Below are 23,039 nucleotides of genomic sequence, written 5' to 3' on the forward strand. Positions count from 1 at the left end.
TGTGTACGAGGCTTAAGCCCTTGCTCACACTGAGTTTGCAAATGGCCTCGAATTGATATGGACAGTGCCGTTGCTGGCAATAGTCTCCGATTTGGCATGCGATTTAACATGTCAATTTGGCCCAGTGTGAACGAGGGCTTACTGAGCCAAAGCTCCAATCAGCGCTTGATGCTATCAGGAAGTACAGCAGCATCTGATTAACCTGAGCAGTCATCAAGTCTGTAAACAATTCATTTGCTCACACGGATTTTCTTGTTGCTGTGAAACTTTCCAGTTAAATAAAGTACAAATATGCAAAGAAAAAACAGGTAGAGCACAAAATGCACAAAACTGCATCAAAAACACAAAGAAAAAAAAATCCTCGTTTTAAGATCCTGCATGTCACCAGATCATTATGTCTCTGCACTTCTTTCTTTCCTCTTACTATGTTCCATCCTTGTTAGTTCTGTAGTCACACATCAGGCATTTTCATAATAAAGTAACTTGTAAACTAAGCCCTGTGAGGTGGAGTCTAGATATCAGGCTGCTGAGTCACACATACACTCCTCTCAGTACCTAGGCAAGCTTCTCATGGATCAGATCTGTCTAGCTGGCACTGATGTATTGCTGGGGAAACAACAAATTTGGCCAGCTGGGCCTTGCTGGCCAAGATAATGAAAACATTCACTTTACAGAGAATGATGGCTTTGATGGATATGCAGGGGTGCAGAAGGTGGCATGTGGTGAGGTGCACACCCTATTTCTCCTGCAGGATGGCACCATGCTCTCTTGTGGTCAAAACCTCTGTGGGCAGCTGGGCAGAAAGTCTCCTGGAAGCGGTGTGGGTAAGGACTAATATTGATAAGATATTGATTTCATTAGATATTTTTTTTCCTGATGTAGCAAGGCAATTAATGAAAAAGCATCACCATTAGTTTTAGAATGCTTATAATAGTTACATCTACAAGATATGTTTTAAGAGCAACACACACACCTTGCAATCTGATTGTACAATTTACTTTAGATCTAATAAAAACGTTAGTGCAAGGGGCTGTTTAATTGGATACAGGTCCTCATATTACGTAGTTTTGGTAAATCTAATTGAAGGAGTTGATCTGAAACATGTAGTGTTAATGCAATTACAAGCAACATGACCCCACCCCCCCCCCCTTTATTTATTTGTTCAAATTTTTTATTTATAGTTTGGTATTCTTTGTGCATGTTGATTTCAACAATGCTCATATTTCCCTGAAGGCTGTTTTCTTTGCTAAGCCCAGGGTGAGTTGAGTTTCATTTCCTAGCTGCGGTGATTTTAGTTTCACTTTCGTTTACTCCTACAAGGCATGTCCATGATATGTACTGCTGAGGCTGATTTACTTAGAGGGATTCCACCTACAAAAAAAATATATTATAAGACAGCAGCTATAAATACTACAGCTGCTCACTTATAATAAATGGACACTCGCCTGTCCCAGGGTCCAGCAATGTCGGCAGCCGAGACCGATCGATCGTTCGGGTTTTGGCTGCTGCCGCCGACATTCTAGGTGAGGGAATCAGGAAGTGAAGCATTGCGGCTTCACTTCCCGGCTCCCTACTGCGCTGCACTGGGACCCGTGTGTCCCAGCAGACAGTGCGGTGGGACAGGAAACGGCATAGACTTCCGTGGGAGTCTATGCCCGGAAGTGGGTGCAAATACCTGTCTTAGACAGTTATCTTCACCCCCCTGAAAGGTGCCAAATGTGACACCGGAGGGGGGGAGAGTTCAGATGAGCAGAAGTTCCACTTTAGGGTGGAACCCTGCTTTAATACAACAGAAAGGTGCAGGAAAAATTATACAGGGGTTCAGATTATTTTGCATGCCTGTGTATACGTGAGAAAACGTGCGTGACAAATATCTAAACACTTTAGGGCCTCTTGCACATAATACTCCTGTTTGAGCATCTACTTTTTCAGACATTTTTCTTTTGTATGTATTTACTCACACTTTTGCGTATATGCATTTGCGCAGTTTGGAGTGAACATGCGCATTTTTGCACAAATGGGCGAAACTGTATGTAACGAAAAATGTAAGCGTAGGATAGTTTTGCCTTAGTGAGATTTGATGTGATCTGTAGAAGTAGTGTAATTGTAGATGCAGTTTAATTCTGGGTTATTAAAAATCCAGTATTCAATATCAGTCATGCACAAATGTTCTTTCATTAGCATTTGAAAAGGACAGAGCCAGTTTCCTAGGATCGAAGTGACGCCTAGATGCCAATAAAAGTTCCCATTAGAGTAAACGTAGATTGCCACCTTCTTGAGGCCTCAAAGAAAACTGTTAGTCATTTTGGCTACACAGATCTGCAGGGGGCATTCACAAGGCCCCGGCTGGTCTGCAAACTTTGATTAATATCAACAGATCTAAGGAACCTAGTTTATCTCCCATAAAAGCTAAAATATTATCGACAGAGAGATGGAAATAATTCCTTTTGATCGCACACGTGATGGGTTACGTGTACATGTAACTGTATTTTTAGCATGTGTGGAATCTTAGAGAAGCACACAAAACCGTTATATGGCGCCTGATAATGGCAGGCAGGCAGTGATTGGTACTGTTGTGATCGGACTGATGCGCTGGTATCGGAAATTCTATCCATGACCCAGCAATCAGCACTGTTCTTGGCCAATTCAACTCTGATAATTTCAGAACACAAGACATCCTGTGGATTCAGACAGGAACACCCCCCAGGGTTGAATGGCCAAGGGCTAAAGTCCAGCCCACATCCATATTTCAATAAATTGAGTAGCCTGAGATATGGACATCGTTCTTCCACAAAGGGAGTTCCCACATGTTTCAGTATGCTTCTACTAATGGATAGAGTTCTGTAAAATGTATTGCTGTTTTTATCCTCTTTTTATTTTCATAGCAAATTGCCAATTGTGTTTCTTTCTGTATTTTTTGTATCTTTTTGGTAACTCCTTTTTCTTTGTATATCATTTATGCGCTGCCCACTTTCGGGATATTAAATGATAAAATGAATAAGTGACTTCTGTGTACTAAGCTAGGACTCGTATCTCTGGAGAGGTTGTTGTATTTTAGTGCCTAAGTACTCGGTCTAAGTTACGTGCCAATCGGTATACAATTGCACTGCGTGTTGGCAGATTGTAAGCTAACAGATCTGCTGGACAGAGATCTGTGTATGTGTGGTGGCTCAGCAGACCAGTTTGCGGACAAACTGTTGGGTGGTGGCAGGCTATCGTTTGTGTGTGGGTGTGGGGACAGTGGAGACATTGGGGTTTAAGCTGGCAGGATAGCTAGAGGAACTCTAGAAGTGTGTAGTAATTGCTATACTGCTTCCCAACCCTTAGCCATTGTACACACGGTCGGACATTCCGACAACAAAATCTGGCGGATTTTGTCCGACGGATCTTGTCCGTAACTTGTGTTGCATACACACGGTCGGACAAACTTGTCAGAAAATCCAATCGTTCAGAACATGGTGACGTTATTTAGTTACAACGGGACTACGTTCAGGCTAGTAGCCAATAGCTTTGGTCTAGGAATTTGATCTGAGCATGCGTGGCACTTTATAAAGAAAATAAACCGCGCTTGAGTAAAACAAAAAAAAGGATGCACAATACTCTAAAATGAAGGCCGCAGCTATAAGTGAGATACACACACCAGAAAGCAATAGAAAAAAATTTAAAAGCTGCGCCAACAAAGAAAACAGTTTATATTAGCTACCCTAATGGAATATAAAAAATTATGAAAGTTATAAATAAATATCACATTCACTATACATTAAATGAAAAAAGAATAACGAATATTGTGATTTCCCAACTGGAGAGAAAGGAACGAACAAAGTTCATCAAAAGTCCATAAGAAATCCTCAGTTGCGATCCTTATCAGAACACCACGGTGATTCCACTCAAAAAAATGCACACAAGTGCCCGTCACCAAGAAGTGAGTGCACTTACCAGATGGAAGCTTAATCAAAGCCTTGTATGCAAATCCTCAGTATCCTCCTCCTTACAACTTGTGTTCATAGATCAGCTAACCACAGTGAAAGGCAGCGTTCACATAAATATGTATCTCGTTCAGCGATCCCAAAAAATGCTATCAATGGATTGCTATTTGCCTTTGCAGGATTGAAAGCGTTGGGACCCAGATCCGAGTGCCATTGTCAAGTGTGATTGTTTTTTTTCCTTCCTTATCCGCGTTCCAGATCTATCTTAAGATTGAGCCCAGCGAGTACACCATCCAGAAATGGACCTTTTCACACTCTGTGCTGAGGCGTCTCTCTTCTACTCAAACAGATCCTTCCTTAACAGGATCTGTTTGAGTAAAAGATAGACGCCTCAGCACAGAGTGTGATCAGAGCTAAAAATATCCACTGATCCCTGTATAAATGACACTGGCAGGGAAGGGATTAACACTAGGGGGTGATCAAGGGGTTAAGTGTGTCCTAGGGAGGTGTTTCTAACTGTAGGGGGAGTAGACTAACAGGGAGTACAGAAAGATCGCTGTTCCTGATCACTAGGAACAGACGATCTCACTGTACTCCCCTGACAGAACAGGGATGTGCTTTGTTTACATTGGCAGATCCCCGTTCTGATTCTCTGAGGCACGATCGCGGGTGGCCAGCGGACATCGCAGCCGACGGACCCGAGCATCCTGCACTATGCAGCGGGCGCGTGCTTTCATTTTAGTATTTGATCACCTCTGCGTTCTTTTTTTTAAAATTTTTTTTTTTTTTGTTTGTTTTTTGTTTGTTTGCTATAAACAAAAAAAAAAGTAACACTTAATCTGGTGTATTATTTCTTACTATCTAATAAAAAAATATGGAAAAATGTCTTCATCAATTTAGGCCAATATATATTCTGCTAAATATTTTTGTTAAAATAAAAATCACAATAAGCATATAGTTATTGGTTTGCGCAAAAGTTATCTACAAACTATGGCATAGATTTATGGAATTATTATTTATTTATTTTTCTATTAGTAATGATAAGAGACTTATAGCAGGACTGCGACATTTCGGCAGACAAATCTGACACCAAGTCACAGTGCAGGATGAGATACAGTGAACATGTCCAGGGGAGCCGCCTTGCCGCTATATAAAGTATATGCAGTATATGGTCGGCAAACAGTTAATACCAAACAGAATCACTTATAACCATTAAAAGACCAACATGCTTAGTCACCATGACTTTGACAGTATTATCTTATACCAAACAAACTACAGCTTATAAACTGTGTTAATTTTGCTGATGAAAATGCAACTAAAACTAAAACAATTCAGATGACTAAAATACTACTAAAAAGGCATATTAGTCAAAAGACTATGACTAATTAGAAAATGGATGTCAAAATGAAAGGGGTTGTAAACCCTTGTTTTTTCACCTTAATGCATTCTATGCATTAAGGGCCGGTTCACACTGCAGGCGAGGCGAGGCGACACCGACTTGCCTCGCCGCGACCTGCCGCGACCTCAGCGGCAACTTGCAGATGACTTCTGTATAGAAGTCAATGCAAGTCGCCCCGAGGTCGCCCAAAAGTAGTACAGGAACCTTTTTTCTGAGTCGGAGCGACTCGAGTCGCTCCTCTCAGAACGGTTCCATTGTACAGAACGGGGGCGACTTGCAAGAGTGAGGCGAGGCGAGTCGTGTCGCCTCGCATCGCCCGCTGTGTGAACCGGCTCTAAGGTGAAATGCATAGAATACATTCACTACTGTCAATCAAATCCAGTGTCTGTGTCAATAGACGCAGCAGCAGGACACGGGAGCACGCCCGCAAGAGTGCCTCGAGGCAGAGCGGCTCTCCAACGGGGCACTCAAGAAGAGGAGGAGCCAGGAGTGCCGCTGATGGACCCCAGAAGAGGAGGATCGGGCCACTCTGGGCAAAACCAACTGCACAGAGGAGGTAAGTATGACACAGGTTTTTTTTTTTTTTTTTTAAACAACCTTTACATATCCTTTAACAGCGCTTACCAACCACTGTTGTCTCACAAAGTGGGCAACATCACCCCATAAAGATTAACTGTGACAAAGGCCGAAGATAATCTAGAGGCGAATCCAGATGACAGACCTGAGGTAACTGCTGACCCCGCCCAATGACAGGAGAGGATTTACAAGTGAAAAGTTACACTCATTGGCTAGCTGTTTCACGCCAAAAGATCTCTTACTAATCCAGCACTCAGCTAACCGAAGCTCTGCCTAGAAACTGAGGTAAATCTTCCTAGAACTAGCAGACAACTTGTAACCTGAACCAACAAAGCAGCCCCAGAGTGACATGGACTTAACTCCTTCATGATGAAGGCCCTAAGGCCCCTTTCACACGGACGGATAGAATGGTGCTTTTAGCTGCAGATTTTCTAGTTTTCTACCGCAGCTAAAAGCAAACAATACTTTCCTAGGGCCCCATTCACACACAGCGTTTAGCTGCGATTTCATTACATGCGGTTCGGTGCGAATAGAAAAAATAGAATTGAATGCGTCCAGGTGCGATGTAGCGCAGCTATATGCACATAACCGCAGGTAATCGCAGTCTTTTGTGTCAACTGCAGATAGCAGCGTGAGAAGGGATTCAAGGGACCAAAAAAATATTTCAAAAAGGGGTTGCTATGGGAACGACTATATTAGATAACTGCAGCTGGACGCAACTGCACAGAAACGCACATAAACGCAGATAATTGCACTGTACAAATGCAGCTGATCGCTGTGCATGGAGTCTTGAATTTCACAGAAAAAAAATAAACATTCTAAACTGTGGCAGAACAGCCGTCCGTGTGAAAGGGGCCTTATAAGCATATAATTAATTTAAAAAACAAATGGGCAACAAACCCATGGGTTCACTTTTCTAGTTTATTTTTTTCATGCCCCTATCATTCCAAACAGAACCCATAGAAATATATTTTCAGGATATTCGCACATGCAGTATCTCCACACAAGTCCCAGTACGCATATGACCCTGTATGCGAGTACTGCTCGGAGTAGCATATAGCCACCATGTATATATATATATATATATATATTTTTTTACACTGTATCACTGTATGGGGCAAACCGCACATGTATATAAGGCCTATATTGGTGTGTACATGGATTTACACTTGTTTATTGCATATTTACTTGCATTTGGAAAACATTTGGAGAGAACACTGGCATGGTGTAAGATCCTCAATAAAACGTAAGCTGAACTCCGGGTAGAAACTGCATAACCTATCAGTATTGATGCTTTTATATCTCGCTGCAATATGCTTGTGGTTCCCTTCATCTGTGAGAAATCCACTGTGCATTATTTAAATCATGGCTTATTTCTTTGTGACATCCGTGTTGTAAGACCAGTTGCCGCTATGTCATGTGTCCCCCTGGCCACTGGTCTTGTCTTTGCCCCATTGTAGTTCTTTCCAAACAAGCAATGATGAAATTAGCCAGATCTGAACCACCCACTGATGCAGCATCACGTCTTTGACGTGACCGGGGGTTCCAGGTCTGTCCCACCTCCTATGACTTCACACAGTGACTGACAGGCCATGACCGTCACAGCTCACCAGTGTGCAGAAGAATGTGAGGGCACTGCCAGAGGTTCGCAGGTTGCGGAACGGGCTCATCAAGTCCAATAACATGATACAATTACATGATAACTGTACCTGCCCACAATTAAGACTGAAAACTATAATTGCCACTTCTTGATGGGAACTGTAGTTCCTGTGCCATATGAGAATGCAGGATGTGATATCTGGATGTGCACCTCCTCCTAGAGCTGGCTGAAGTTATTTTATGATTTGATCAATTTTCTACTAAATGGTGAGGTTTCTAAACGAAACTACTTTATGGTTTACTTGTGATAAGTGTTTAGGCCTGGTTCACACCTATGCAGTTTGCTTCTGATCCATTTCTTCAGTGCTTTTTGCAGCACTTTTTGCACATGTGTTTTTGATGCGTTTTTCACGCGTTTTGCATTTTTTATGCTTTTTTTTTTTCTTTGCCAATTTGATGTTGGGCAAATTAGGAAATGCAGAATGCAACAAAAATGCTGCAAAAACACACTACATGCCTTTCTGCAGCTTCTCTGTTTTGAAGTCTATTGAACCAAAAATGCACCGTTCTGCATTTAAAAAAGTCCCTGAGCCTTTCCAAAAACGCAGAAGCTGAAAAAAGCATAAATGAACATGCCCCATAGGAAACCACGTTATATAGACTGTAATGCGTTTTTTTTTTCTTTTTGTAGAAACACATATGCCTTAAATCCAGACCAACAGGCACAGCTCTTTGACACTGCCAACAGTTTTTCAAGGGCAACTCTCTTCATCAGAACTAACTTTTTCTCGCTAATAATAACATAGGACAAAGGCTCAGGTGGCTGTAAGAAAGGATACCTCTGCAGCCAGGGATCATAGAGGGCAGTACCCAGGGCTGGACTGGGACAAAAATTTGGCCCTGGACTTCATGCAGACTGGCCCACTTTAATTTTGCAAACACGCAAAAAACAGTATATAAACTGTACGCAATTGCGCAAAAAAGCCCCCAGAGTGCCCCCCCACTTACATCAGGGTCCCCAGAGTGCCCCCCCACTTACATCAGGGTCCCCAGAGTGCCCCCCCACTTACATCAGGGTCCCCAGAGTGCCCCCCCACTTACATCAGGGTCCCCAGAGTGCCCCCCCACTTACATCAGGGTCCCCAGAGTGCCCCCCCACTTACATCAGGGTCCCCAGAGTGCCCCCCCACTTACATCAGGGTCCCCAGAGTGCCCCCCCACTTACATCAGGGTCCCCAGAGAGCCTCCCCTTACATCAGGGTCCCCATAAAGCCTTCCCCTTACATCAGGGTCCCCAGAGAGCCCCTCTTACATCAGAGTCCTCAGAGATCATCCGCCTTACATCAGGGTCCCTAGAGAGCCAACCCCTTACATCCGGGTCCCCACAGAGCCCCCCCCTTACATCCGGGTCCACAGAGAGCCCCTCCTTACATCAGGGTCACCAGAAAGAGGGCAGGTAGTGGGCTGGGACCCTGTGGTTGGGGACTCCTGGACTGACTCGGGGCTATGGGCCCCAGATTCGGGGCTATAGCCCCAAAAGTCCCCCCCAGCGATGCCACTGGCTGTCACTGAAACCGGCCCACTGAGCCATCGGCCCACCGGGAAACTCCCTATAGTCCCTATGGCCAGTACATGCCTGGCAGTACCCCACGCATGGAAGTTTGTATAGTTGTGTCTGTGACTCTATTATAGAGCTTAAGAATCTGACCCCCAGAATAATTTAATAGGGCAGGAGACCCACCAAATCTGCATCATTGTACCTAGGTGGAGTAGTCATCGGTCTGACACAGAAGAGTAGAAGAAATGAGTCTCATGTGCCTTTCTGGCTAAAGATAAGCACCGAGATAGCTGGTGCTCAATATTTGGGGTGGGCGGCAAACCAACGCCCACAACCCCTCCCCCACAGCTGGATATGTACAGGAATGCGGCAATCCCAAAACAACCCCCCCAGGATATGGACGTGAATACGGTGGGGATAAGAGGCCTCCTTACCTTAGGAAGGACGCAGATCAGGCAGACATGGATCCTGGCTGCAGCTCCTCGTTCTGGGGCCATTGCTTCTCTTCCAGGCCAAACAGGAAGTGGGTCCTATCTGAGACCTAAGACTCCCTGACCAATTGGGTCTCAGGAACTGCTTCCTGATTGGCCCGGAGGAGAATAGAGAGGATAATAGCGAATATTGATTCGCTATTGTCACACAAATGGGTGGACCCACTTCTCCGCAATCTTGGACAGCACTGTCCCCGGAGAGATTTAGTGAAAGCCATTGAAAAGTACAGTGTAATGCTATAGTTAGGAACACGGAAAAAAAAATCATTGCAGTATAAAACACATAAATATTTATTATATGTGAAAATAAGAAAGATGCACACAAACGAAATAACCAGCAGGGCAATAAGTCCAAGTTTATGGAATGGGTTCTGGAGGGTTTGCTTCTCACAGGGACGGGAGATTCTGAAGGTAGCCTGCCCAGGTTAGCAGATAACAGCACTTCGGGGTTTAGAAGAGAAGCATACCTGTGCAGAGAGGAAGGAATCCCACCTGCTGTCAAACAAGGATCCACCCACTGGTATGATGTCCGTGATTGTCATGTTCCGGAGAAGCCATCAGATGTGTTTTTTGTGGTGGGGGGGATCCGCTTTCTTCAACCCTACTGCTATGGTTCGGGTTTAGAGAATGTATAAGAACCTTGAGATAATGTCTGTTTTCAAGGCATTGATCCTACCAAACCATGAATATATCTTACAATCATAGGTCTTTAAATCCCCCAAAGTCCTCTGGATTGAAGATGTGCAGTTAAGAGTGTTCAGTTGGGTAAGGTAGGCTAGAACAGTGCTTGAATATAACATTTTCCAGAAGGGCAGTGATTTGTAAGGACAATAGGAAGACATTCAGGATTTCCGATTTGGAAAAAGTTTATAAAAAAAAAGATAATTTTGTCTATCCTGATGCCAGAAATAGAGGGATTGTTGTGGTTGGGCATTGGCTAGGTCAGGAGTAGGCAACCTTAAAGAGGTGGAGCTCTACCAGAACAACATGGGAGTAGTCAAAGATCACTAGGCACAGTGTCACCCAGTGTTACCTCGTACCTGATTTAAACCTCTAATTGCCGTAGTACCATGTTGCAATCATGTGCATTGCATGGCAATCATGGTTTTAAATCGGGTGGTGAGGAGGAAACATATCGCCTCCTTGCCACCTGTCAAACACACTCGGATCAGTTTTCATAGGAGCAGCAGTGCCTGCTGCACTTGTGAATGAGCCCTTAGTTGCATTCGGCAGCGGTATCCTTTGGGTTTGTTCATGCATAAAGTTGGGGGTGGTAAAACCATGCTGTTGCAGTTTTCCCTCCCCCCAATCAATACGAGGCAACAGCCAAAGGTGTACACATGCCGCAGCAAGAATTAAGCCCCTTGCTGCTTGTGGTGGGTGCTACCGCCTGCCAATCGTGACCCATTCAAGTAAATGGGGCCACTCTGCAGGTGCCCTGCAACTACATGCTTCTACAGGGTCTAAAGGGTTAAAGCAGGTGGTGAGAAAGCAAAACAATGCTGCCTACTTTAACCCCTTGTTTGCTGCACTGCACAAGGTTGCAGGGCACTTGCAGAGTGGCCCCATTCACTTTAATGGGTCATGCATAGCAGGTGCTACACCCACCAATAATGACAGGGTGTATAACTTCTGCGATGGCTGCAACATGTGTACACCCCTGGCCACTGTAGCTAAACTGGGTGCGATTGGGGCGGGGGTGGAAAAAAAACACATCTTAACTATGGGGTTTTACCACCCCTCAAACTGCAAATGTAAATGAACCCTTAATGTTCTGTGCCCCCGATAAGGCTGCTTTCACACAGATATGCTTTGATTTACCTGCACCACGGATGCAGCGCAGTGCATCTGCAACTTTCCTGGGCTATCTGCGCTTTGCCATGAACTTCTATTATATCCTGCATTCTTCTATTAATCCTGCATTCACAAGTTTTGGTGCGCTTTCAGAAAGTGCACCAAGCCCGCAGGATATACTGTAATAGAAGTCTATGGGTAAGAGCAGCAAACCCGCAGGAAAGCTGCACTGCACACACAGTGTGGGCAGGGCTAGATTAAGAGCATCATGGGCCTGGTACTGAGGATTTTCAGGGCCTTTTTTATAGAAATAAATAAAATGAAAACACAAAAAACTTTTTGTTGAAGCAAACAAAATGACAGCGGAGCAGTGCGGCTCTCGTTCTGGGTGGACATCATATGACGTCGTCCCAGAGGGGCCGCTTTGGCGTACATGGCGTAACCCCGATCTCTGTAAAGAGCTGATGGCACAGCTCTTTAACCAAGTGATCGGCTGTGTCCAATCACAGCCAGTCACATGTAAATGCGGAAGTGCTGTTAATTGACTCTCATCGCCTCACACTGACAGAGTGTGTGTGTGGCAAGGAGAGCTGATTAGTGTTATCTCCTTAGCAGGGGACACCAAGACAGGTAATCAGGGCACTGATCAGCAGTGCCCTGATTACAATAAAGCTCCATCAGAGCCACCAATCAGTGCCCATTAGTGATGTCAGTCAGTGCCTTCTCATCAGTGCTGCCCATCAATGCCTATCAGTGTGACCCATCAGTGCTGCCTATCAGTGCCCACCAGCGCCGCATATCAGTGCCACCTATCAGTGGCCATAAGTGCGGCATATTAGTGCCTCCCCATAAGTGGCGCCTCATTAGTGCCCATAGGTGATACCTCATCAGTGCCCATCAGTACAGCCTCATCAGTACACATCAGGGAAGAAGAAAAATTACTTATTTGCAAAATTTACTGATAGAAACTAAGAAAAACTTTTATTTTTAAATTTGCAGTCTTTTTTTGTAAAAAAAAAATAAAAACAAAGCATTTACGACCACCCAAAAAAAAGCTCTATTTGTGTGATGATAATGATAACAATTTCATATGGTTACAGTGTAGCATGACTGCACAATTGTCATTCAAATTGGGACAGCGCTGAAAATTGGTCTGGGCAGGAAGGGGGTGAAAGTGTCTGGTATTGAGGTGGTTAAAGAAACAAATGTCCTCATATCCAATTATTTACTCTAACCTAAGTGGTGGCGCAGAGGACTACAATATATATTTTTTAAATGGTGACAGCGAGTTCAGGGAGAAGATCCTCCACTTGCTGTCACTAGATCGGGGAGATGATGCAGGAGTGGGAACATAAAAAACATAAAAAATGGGTGGAACCTGTAACATGTTTTATTACAATTTTTGAAAAAGGTACAAAGGTAAAAAAAAAAATGAGCCTCTGGGCATACCCCAGCTTGCAAAAATAATCGAAGATCAAACAAGAAAAAACATAGTAACGACTAACTAAAACTAAACATCCCAAGGAACTTGCTGCTAAAGGCGAGGATTAATGAGTGCTCAAGTACACAGAAGATGGGGTAACATGGCCAGACCAGTGACACCATCTGTCTGTACCGTCCCAACAGAACCATAAACATGGGAGAAGCTCATCTAATAGGACAGGCTGTACAGTGTGTTATCCATGATTACACTATTCGTCTAACTAAACACAAAATGATAGTGAGTCAGTTAAGATGTGACAGTTCCTGAGTTAATGTGTTTATTAGTAGTAGTATCAGACTCCAGCTAGATGTCCCATACTTTGTAAAATTTCTTTGGACATCGCCTATGCAAATAAGTTTCCTTGCATAGGGGAATTGCCGAAATGACAATTGACTTCCACATTTTCAGTGTAGATGCAGAAGAAACTTTCCACTTGAGTGTGATGCTATTCCCAGCGTAAAACAGGAGTAGGCCTAGTAATGTACAAACAGCTCTGGAGGGGGCCAGAGCATTCACCAGTCCCAGAATACACACATCAACCGTGTTAGGGATAGTAGTTAGGCCAGTAATGAATGTGAGTACAATAGTGCAAAATACCTGCAGGAGAGGGCTGAACCAAATTGTGTATATAATTGGCCAATTCAGCTTGGCATTGCCAACAACGTGATGTACAGTCTGAATATATTTTATGCAATCTATTTGGTATTTGTGAAGAATTTTAAATGGGATCAAACAATTTCTGGAGGATATGAGGTGAGAGAAGGGTAATTCCCACACTTCCTCTCAATCCTCTGTGTCCCGCTCCGGAAGCTCCACCACCCAAGAAGAACGAAGATTGTCCATCCCATGGTGCACCGTTGGTTGTAATGCTTTATAAATTGCTGATAAAGGTTGCGTGAGGGATTCTTTGAGGCACGGCTCCATATGAGCTTGATATAGAAGCAGTGGAGGTGTTCCAAATTGTGCAGGGAAGGAGTGATGCAGCTGGAATTACCGGAAATAGTATGAGTTGGGTATTTCAAACTTATGTTTAAGTTAGGGAAATGTTTGCAATGCGCCACCCTCACAAATATAAGACAAATAATGGACACCCCGAACAGCCCATATGGAGGAATCCGGAATAGAGTAGAACTCCAGTAGAGGGGTTTAACCATAAAGGAGAATTTGGAGAATAGTGTCCTGATCACTGTCTTCATGGAGATAGTTGGAGGATATGGATCTTTAATGCCCCCAAAAAGTGCGTTCCGCAAACCTCCAGGGCAACTGCAGAATTAGAGGCATCTGATATAATACAGTTATGGGCATGCAAAAGCATTGCAGCTAAAATGTACAAGAAAAAAAATCAGGGCAGGCGAGGCCTCCCTGAGTCCAGAGTCTCTGCAATATTGAGAGTCTGAATCTAGGGGGGGTGAGAACCCCATCGGAAACTGCTAACATGTGAATTAAAGTGCTTAAAAAACTATTTGGGGATCCATACCAGAGAGTGGCGCATTACATAATATAGGCAACAACTTCATTTTGAGTAAATTCATTCTCCCAATTAACAATAGGGGTAGGTTGGCCCAAGCTTTCAGTCTAGTTTTAGAAACCTGAACTAGGGGAAAGAGGTTAAAGCCCCACACACACCATCAGATTTTCTGCTGATTTTTGTCTTCAGATTTACCAAAACCATGTAGTGCAAGGGCCTGCCTGTTTGCATACAAATTGAAACTCCTAAGGTGTGACCTCATATTATATGGTTTTGGTAAATTTGAAGACAAAAATCAGCAGAAAATCTGATTGTGTGTATGGGGCTTTAGTGTGCAAAAGTCCTGGACTTTGAGTGAAATATGCACCCCAAGATATTTAATCTTTTCAGTCCATTTCAGGGGAAGAGACCGCTCTGCCACCTGTACAGCACCAGGGTCAACCGGGAGAATCAAGGATTTGTCTCAGTTCACCTTCAATCCAGATATAGAGGCAAAATGTGATAATAGATCCAGAGCTGCCCAGAGGGAAGGACCAGGATCCGGAAGTAAAAGAATGTCTTTGGCACACAATGCTAGTTTTTCGTAAAGGGATCCGACTCTAGCCCCCCCGGACCGCTCCGGTGGACCCAATGGCCGAAGCAATGGGTTCCACTATAAGGGGAAACAGACCTGGGGATAGAGGACATACCTGCCTCATGCCTCACTTGATTGGGAAGGGAGAGGAAAGCTCTCCGCCAAGTTTAATTTGGGCCATTGGCTGATGGTATAAAAGTTTGACCCATGTACGGAAAATAGGACCAAAACCATACTTTGAGTACCTCCATGTAAATCCAGGCAAGAGAATCAAATGCCTTTTCCAGATCGAATGCAAACGGCACCCTAGTACCCCGTTCATCAGACAGAGTTTGCAAATGGGTAAAGACTCTATGGCTATTGATATTGCCTGGCATAAAACCAGTTTATTCTATGTTCACCAAGAAGGGAAGGATTTTCAATCTGTAGCAAGTATTTTGGTCAAAATTTTTAAATCACAGTTTAAAAGGGATATGGGGCGATATGCTGTGGTGTCTTTCCCTGGTTTAGGGATAAGAACTATATGAGCTTTAGACATGGACTCTGGCAACTGTCTCTTCTCCACACAGATGGCATACAACTGTTGGAGTCTTGGAGATAAATCAGCAATATACATGTTCTACCAATCTCCCAGTCATGCAATGCTGTACCCATGACAGTTTTATCAATTTTTTTTTCACATAAATAGAGTTTTATTTCATTGGTATTTAATCACCACTGGGGTTTCTTTTTTGCCAAACAAATTCAATTTAGAAAAATTTTGAAATAAAATGTTTTTCTTAGTTTCTGTTTATAAAATTTTGCACACAAGTAATTTTTCTCCTTCGCCGATGAGGCTGCACTGACGGGCACTGATGAGGCTGCACTGACGGGCACTGATGAGGCTGCACTGACGGGCACTGATGAGGCTGCACTGACGGGCACTACTAATGGGCACTGCTAGGCTGCACTGGTTAGAAATCACTGATAATGGGCACTTGAAGCCCATTATCTGGACACTTAATAACACATTAGTGTTAATGGGCACTGATAGGTAGCACTGATGGGAATTGGTTGGCACTTATGGGGCTGTATTGATAATCAGGGCACTGATTATCAGTGTAGATGTCCCCTTTGAGGATTGGCAGTACCAGCTCTCTTCTCCTCACGCTGTCACAGCCTTTGAGGAGAAGACTGTCAATAACCAGCAAAGCTGTTTACACTGTGATCAGCTGTGATTGGACACGTGATTGATCATATGGGCGTCAATCGCAGAACCAGCCGACCACGCTGTAACCGTCTTTTGTCTATAGCGCGGTGGCAAGCAGTAAAATAATTAAAGACACTGTTTGTAATATGCAGCAGGAAGGGGGTTAGTGTACTGTCCTTGATGCATCAGTGGCAGTTAATTAACCCCTTTGTGCTGCATTAGTCGCACCAGTGTCAGTGTTTATAAACCTCCTCATGCAACATAGTGGGGTTAGTTAACACTGATGTGTGCCACTGCCATGAATGCAGCACAAATGGGTTAATTAACTGCCACTGGTCACTAATGCATCAGTGACAGTACAAATAACCTTTTTCCTGCTGCATATTTCAAACAGTAGTGTTAATTTACCTGCCTCCTTCCCTCCCCCAATAGTTAACTCATTTCAATTCATACTGTGCTGACAGCCTGACGCATCATTGGATTGCCACGAACAGCCCAGGACCCAGCCCTTTAGTCATTGCTCTTCTCTACTCACTTGTACAACAGTTCCTTGTTCGCAGAGCTGTCAGCACTCCTCTCCCATCGAGACTCCTGAGCCGGCCTCTGAATGACCTCATCATGCAGGCCGAGACTAGGAAGCTCCTGTCGTATGGAGATCACTCTGTCTGACAGGGAAGTCCCAGAAGTGAGTTGATTCCACAGGAGGAGCGCATTTAGCACACTAGTAGCGTTTGTAGAACTGGAGAAGCTATGCAACTGTCTCTATAATACAGTGTAGCTGCCGGTGAATGAGTGCAGTGTATGGGCCTATATGGAGGTAGGGGCCTGGAGCTGCAGCTCCAATGGCCCCTACATTAATCCGGCCCTGGATGTGGGTAAACCGTAGCTCATCAATGTGAAAGCAGCCATATACTATTATGCCCAGTGTATTGCTTCACATTGACCCGAAGATCTCTTATTTTCTGCTGCTGGCAACACTCTGGAGAATGCTAGTCAGGAAAAGAGGTGGAGTGCAACTGGTATCACTGCATAGGACAGGAGCCAGCACTACAGAGGAGACGTTGGCTTATGTGGCTCTTGCTCCCTATGTAGAGCTACCCCCTGCAGAAGCCGCTGGTGAATGTTCGTTATCTCCCACCCTGCATAACCAGGCACATGAATTTACCAATCAATCCTGAGCCAAGAAGCAGTCCTTGCAGCTTTGTTTTATTTTTTTAATTTAGGGGAATTGAACTTGGATGGGGAAGGGTTATTATGGGATGCCCACTTGATCAGTAGAAACTCTTCAGGGACACTAACTATATACATCCTGTATACACACACTCCTCCGTAGTCAGTGGATCTTACCATCTGCTACGCCTGCTACGTAGACTCATCCTCTTCATTCCAGAAGAGGAGAAAGCAATAGTAGTGGGAACCATCATCAACTCTCGACTCGACTACGCAAACTCTCTCTACATAGGACTACCTAAATTCCAGATTGCACGCCTACAAGTCGTCCAAAACACGGCAGCAAGACTAGTCACAGGAAAAAAAACCTGAAGCCGCGTACACACGGGCGGACTGTATGGCCTACTTAGTCCGTCGAAACACATTTCAGCGGACAGTCCGCTCGTGTGTGGGCTTCAGCGGACTTTTTCAGCGTGCAGTCTGGCGTACTAAGTATTTCGGATTTTTCGAAATACTGTCCGTCATACTTTGGTTTCAGCGGACAATCCGCTCGTCAGTAGGCTAGTTTGACGGACTAAGAATGGCGCATGCTCAGAAAGGATTTACACGGCGAAAGGTTGCATTGCTGTGTATTGGACTTCCTATTTCTAGTCCCGTCGTACGTGCTGTACACGTCATCGCGCAAGCTTTCGACGGACTGTTTGTGCATCCGTGTGTGGTCAAGTCCGTTCATTCGAAAGTAGGACGGACTGTCCGTCGGATTGTATGATGGACTAAGTAGGCCATACAATCCGCCCGTGTGTACGCGGCTTGAGAATTCAACTCCCCCTCCCTGAGGATCCTACACTGGCTTACCGTAAAGGATCGGATCACATTCAAGACCCTCTGCCTGACCCACAAATGCACACAAGGAAACGCTCCTCAATACTTATACGAAAAAAATAAAACACTACACTCCCAATCGCAACCTCCGATCAACCAACCAAAACCTCCTCCTCATCCCCAAGTCCCGGTACAAATCAAGGGGAGAATGAAGATTCGCAGTCCAAGGACCACGGCTATGGAACGCTCTACCCATGAACATCCGCTTGGAAGGAAACCACCGGGCCTTTAGGAAAAAACTCAAGACCCACCTCTTTTAAGAAGTATCAACTCAGGTCGGATCAATCGCCTTGAGGCGATTCTGTTCGTATTTGCAGCGCTATACAAGTCATTCATTCATTATTTTACCTCTAGCATAGACTTGCTTGTAACACTACAACTCCCAGGACCAGCTAGCACTGATGCCCTTTGCAGGCAGGGACCGCGGGCCCCTTTAGTAATGTAGCAAAATCAAGGTCTTTGGTGCTAGCTGTCGTTTCCTGTGCCTACTGCTCCCAGTACCACCTCTTCAGGCACTGCCAGCCTGCCTGGCTGCAACTGCCCCTTTCGCTATCCCTCCTGGCTACTTCTCCACAGTCCTCCCAGACTGACTCTGCATCCATCCCAGACTGCTTGCACCCAGTCCCTTCAGGCATACCTCTGTCCTCTGACTGCAACACTCACCAGCCCACGTGGCTGTCCTTCTCCCTGGAGATTTGCCCGGCAGTGCTCTTCCTTTTTTTTTTTTTTTTTCACTTAATCTCCATCTTCCACTCGGACTCCACAGTGCCCCTACTGGGCTGACTCTGAGTATTTTAGGGGGCTTGCCCCCTGCCAACCCTTCTGTTGGGGATTGGTTAGGGCCCTCAGAATACTCCTAGCAGCTCCTCCTAACTGCTTCTGGTACCTTCTCCAAGTTTCCATCAAGCTGGGAGGAGTTACCAGAGAAGCCGCTGCTGATTCATCCAGCCTATCTGAGGCACTCGCCAAACCCAAAAAAACACATAGGCTTGTCCACATATCTGGGAATTTACAAAAAGGTGCACCTGGGCCCAGGAGCAAGGGCATCCCATAAAAATACAGTTTTGGAAGGGGGAAAGGGAACAAACTGGGACGGGCTATGTTACAAATAAATTACAGTATCAAAAATATACACAATATCTTCACAGTAAATAATTTACACCATATATACACAATATTCACACCCTGGCTACAGGTCCCTGCAGCTACCCTGTTTCCCCTAAAATAAGACCTAGCGTGATTGTCGGTGATGGCTGCAATATAAGGCCTACCCCCAAGTAAGCCCTAGTTAAAGTCCTTGTAGGTCTTATTTTCAAGGTAGGGCTTATTTTCGGGGGAAACAGGGTAGAACTTATTTGGGGGGTAGGGCTTATATTGCAGCCAACAGAGACAATCACGCTAGGTCTTATTTTAGGGGAAACAGGGTAACACATCAACTTCAACAAATATACAGTATCATGTGGGAACTCCTCCCCCTCGAGGGAAATCCTCCTACAGCTGGAATTCTTGAATCTGCCTGGAGCAGGCTGAACAGCTGTTCATACCGAAACCTGCAAACAGAGACCTAAAGGACACCATCCTAACACTAACATCTAACTAACTATACATATTTTCTGTCAGTAGGGGGTTATGATCCCATTGACAGGCAATAGCAAAACACACACATTCTTTTTACCATTCTGTCAACAGGGAATTATGATCCTGCTGACAGAAAAGAAATGTAAAAGTTTGAAGTGAATAGTTCTCTTTAGAGTCCCTGGTGGGAGGGGCCCTTACACAGATTATCAGTCTCCTTTCAAAGAGTTAGTCAGGACCTAGGCCTCACCCAAAGTTCAACAGTGAGAAGTGTTCATCCAGCTGGCACAGGTCAAGGCGGCAGGCCGACCTAGTCCAGAAAGTAAACTGAGAAGCAAAGCACAGACTGCAATCTCCCAGCAGTCCACGCAACAATTTACACTTATGAGCTGCACACTCCAGCAGTCCCTCAGGCGTAGAATTGCCATCAGCTTTTCTGAAAGCGATAGAGTGGCTCCTAGCAGGCTGTCCTGCTTTCACAACCACCGCTGTCATTGTGGATTGCTCTCCCCAGCCTCCATTCCTTCTGAATGTCCTAAAACTGGGCACAGGTCTCTTCACAATCTGGCACCTGCAGAGGCTTAGGCATGTGCGTGTACTCCCACACCAGGTTATCCTCCCACTCTCTCTCCGGGAGTCCTCAATGATGTCCATGATGTCGGGAGGGACATGGGGGTAGTCCAGACCCCACTCTGGAGCTGTTCTGTGCTGAACCTCCCGTTGTAATAACCAACCTGCAAAACCTGGGCAGTTCTCTAGGCTTCCCTTTTCCTTGCAGGACACAAGCGTTGTGGGAACTCTTGCCCCACTACTTGAATTCATCTGCTCTGGGTGGTGGAAGGTCTATTGTAGAAAAGTTTTCTTGTACTGATAGGTTTTCCTGCGATGACTCAGTTTCCCACAGCAGGATCTGGCACATTTAACACCTCAGACTGGATCTCTTCCTGGATCAGGGAACCTCCCATCTTCCATTCCTCCTCCGAACTACTGTGTGACGACCAATCCACTATCTCATCTTCCAGGGAACCAAATTCTACCTGCAGTCGGGGGGAAGCTCAATCAATGGCCCTGTCTCCGCTTTCCCCTTCTGGCTCACCTGAGGGCACATCTCTCTACTACACTGGCTCCTTCCGGATGGGGTCAGCAGAGCACATAAGTGCAGCCAGCATTTCAGGGACATTGTCTGGTTCCTGCCGGGAAGTACTTAGTTACTATACCTAGAGGTCGACCGATATGGGTTTTTCTCTGGCCAATGCCGATATTTAGAAATCATGGCGGCCGATAGCCGATATATGATGCCGATTTTTTTTTTTGGGCTGATATGTTAGGCCGATTATTATAATTTATTTTATTTTTTATTTTTTTCCTTTTTTATTATTTTTTTTTTTTTTAATCCCCCTTGATCTAATACACCTTTCCCACTGGGGCGTTTTTCAGGCACTTTTGGGCTAAAAATAGAGCCTGTAAAGTGCCTGCAAAATGGCTCCCCTGCAGTCTGTGTGAAAGACAGAGTGCTTTCACACTGAGGCGATGCACTGGCAGGATCTTAAAAAAAAAAGTCCTGCAAGCAGCACGTTTGGAGTGGTGTATACCACTCCTGCCCATTGATATGAATGGGCACCACTGCTGAAGCACATGCAATGCGATTTGGCAGCAGTGCTTCATGGGCGCATTTAACCTCTTCCTCGGCCGCTAGCTGGGTTATATGTGCCCCACTAGCAGCCAAATAGCACCGCAAAAATGATGGTAAAGAGCCGCTAAAACTTGCGTTTTACCATCAACGCCTGCCCGCTCCAGTGTGAAAGCAGTCTTCATAAGTGATACAGAAAATTTCTTACATTTAAACATTTATTAAACAAAACAAACCTCCAATCAGTTTACTTGTGTGTATGATTTAGATTTAAAAAAAAAACCTATATATTAAATAAAAACAGGTAGTCAAAACTTTTGGACGAAAAAAAAAAAATGGGCTAACTTTACTGTTTTTATTTTATTTTTATTTTTTAAATAGTGTATTTTTTTCCCAAAAAAATGCATTTGAAAGACCTCTGTGCAAATGCCGTGTGACATGAAATATTGCAACAACCGCTATTTTATTCCCTAGGATCTCTGCTAAAAAAATATATATACTTTTTGGGGGGGTCTAAGTGATTTTCTGGCAGAAAATACAGGATTTTTACTTGTAAGCAACAAGTGTCAGAAAAGATTTAGTCATTAAATGGTTAAACTGAGAACTTCTACACACAGAGATGAGTTCATTCATTGAAGTGTAAACATTGTATCTTTCTGTTCTTTTCTTGGCAGCCTGCCCAGAGAGGAGGAAAGACGTTACTATGACAACTCAGGCAACTTACACTGACTTCTACAGAAGTCATTTCAAAGTCGTGCTAATCGGCCGATGCCGATTATTTAAAAAACTGCAAATATCGGCGGATATATCGGTCGACCTCTAACTATACCCCCACCCGGGTCACCAGGCTCTGATGCGGCCCCCACCTTGTTCGACTGATCCATGGGTGCGATCACCCTCTGTGGTTGCCATGGGTGACAGCACATGGTAAAAGTTCACTGAATAGCAGGTTTGAGCACAAGTGTACATCCCAGTCACAGTTGGGGCAACTGGGTAAGCAAGGCAGCAATAACTTGACAGGCAGCTTCCGCTGGTTGCTATGGACAATGGCACTTTTTTTTTTAAGTACCACCCCCACAGGAGCCACTGGTGAATGTTGGTTTGCAGGCAGGGACCGCGGGCACCTTTAGTAATGTAGCAAAAATCAAGGTCTTTGGTGCTAGCTGCCCTTTCCTGTGCCTACTGCTCCCAGTACCACTTCTTCAGGCATTGCCAGCCCACCTGGCTGCAACTGCCCCTTTCACTAGCCCTCCTGACTACTCCTCCACAGTCCTCAAGACTGACTCTGCATCTATCCCAGACTGCTTGCACCCAGTCCATTCAGAAATGCCTCTCAGTCCTCTGACTGCAGCACTTGCCAGCCTACATAGCTGTCTTTCTCCCTGGAGATTTGCCTGTGTGTTCTCCTGCTGTTCTCTCCTTGTTCCCATGCCACTTGGTCAGAATCCCTCCATGTGTCATGAGAAGGGGGCCCTTCCGCATCCGAACCCAGGCCAAAGATCTCCCCCCTCCCCAAACTGGAGAGCTACTCTTAAAGGCCTTTGATAGCCTAACGCTCCACCTGCATCTTCCACCCAAACTCTGCACCGCCCCTACTGAACCTTAGTACTGCTTTGCCTTAGTCTTAGCACTGCCTTAGTATTTGAGGGGGTGTACCCCCTGCCAACCCTTCTGTTGGGGATTGGTCAGGGCCCTCAGAATACTACAGATAGTACTCCTAGACTG

General features: G+C 44.9%; 1 protein-coding gene across 2 annotated transcripts in view; it reads left to right on the forward strand.

Annotated features, from left to right (window-relative positions):
- Window positions 1-522: 522 nt before the first annotated feature.
- The window catches only part of LOC143974771 (putative E3 ubiquitin-protein ligase HERC6), an 82,830-nt gene continuing 60,313 nt past the window's right edge, over window positions 523-23,039 (forward strand). Inside the window, exon 1 of one of the 2 annotated variants that reach the window (XR_013272279.1) lies at window positions 523-824. Coding sequence is in view for 1 of the 2 variants with exons in the window: in XM_077476490.1 (XP_077332616.1) it covers window positions 599-824 (226 nt within the window). In the remaining variant the exon portion in view is untranslated. The remainder of the gene's footprint in view (window positions 825-23,039) is intronic. The other variant, XM_077476490.1, reaches the window with a different exon arrangement.

Source organism: Lithobates pipiens, unplaced genomic scaffold, assembly GCF_037356315.1.
Source record: "Lithobates pipiens isolate NorthernLeopardFrog02 unplaced genomic scaffold, aLitPip1_a1.2 Scaffold_13, whole genome shotgun sequence".
Lineage (NCBI taxonomy): Eukaryota > Metazoa > Chordata > Amphibia > Anura > Ranidae > Lithobates > Lithobates pipiens.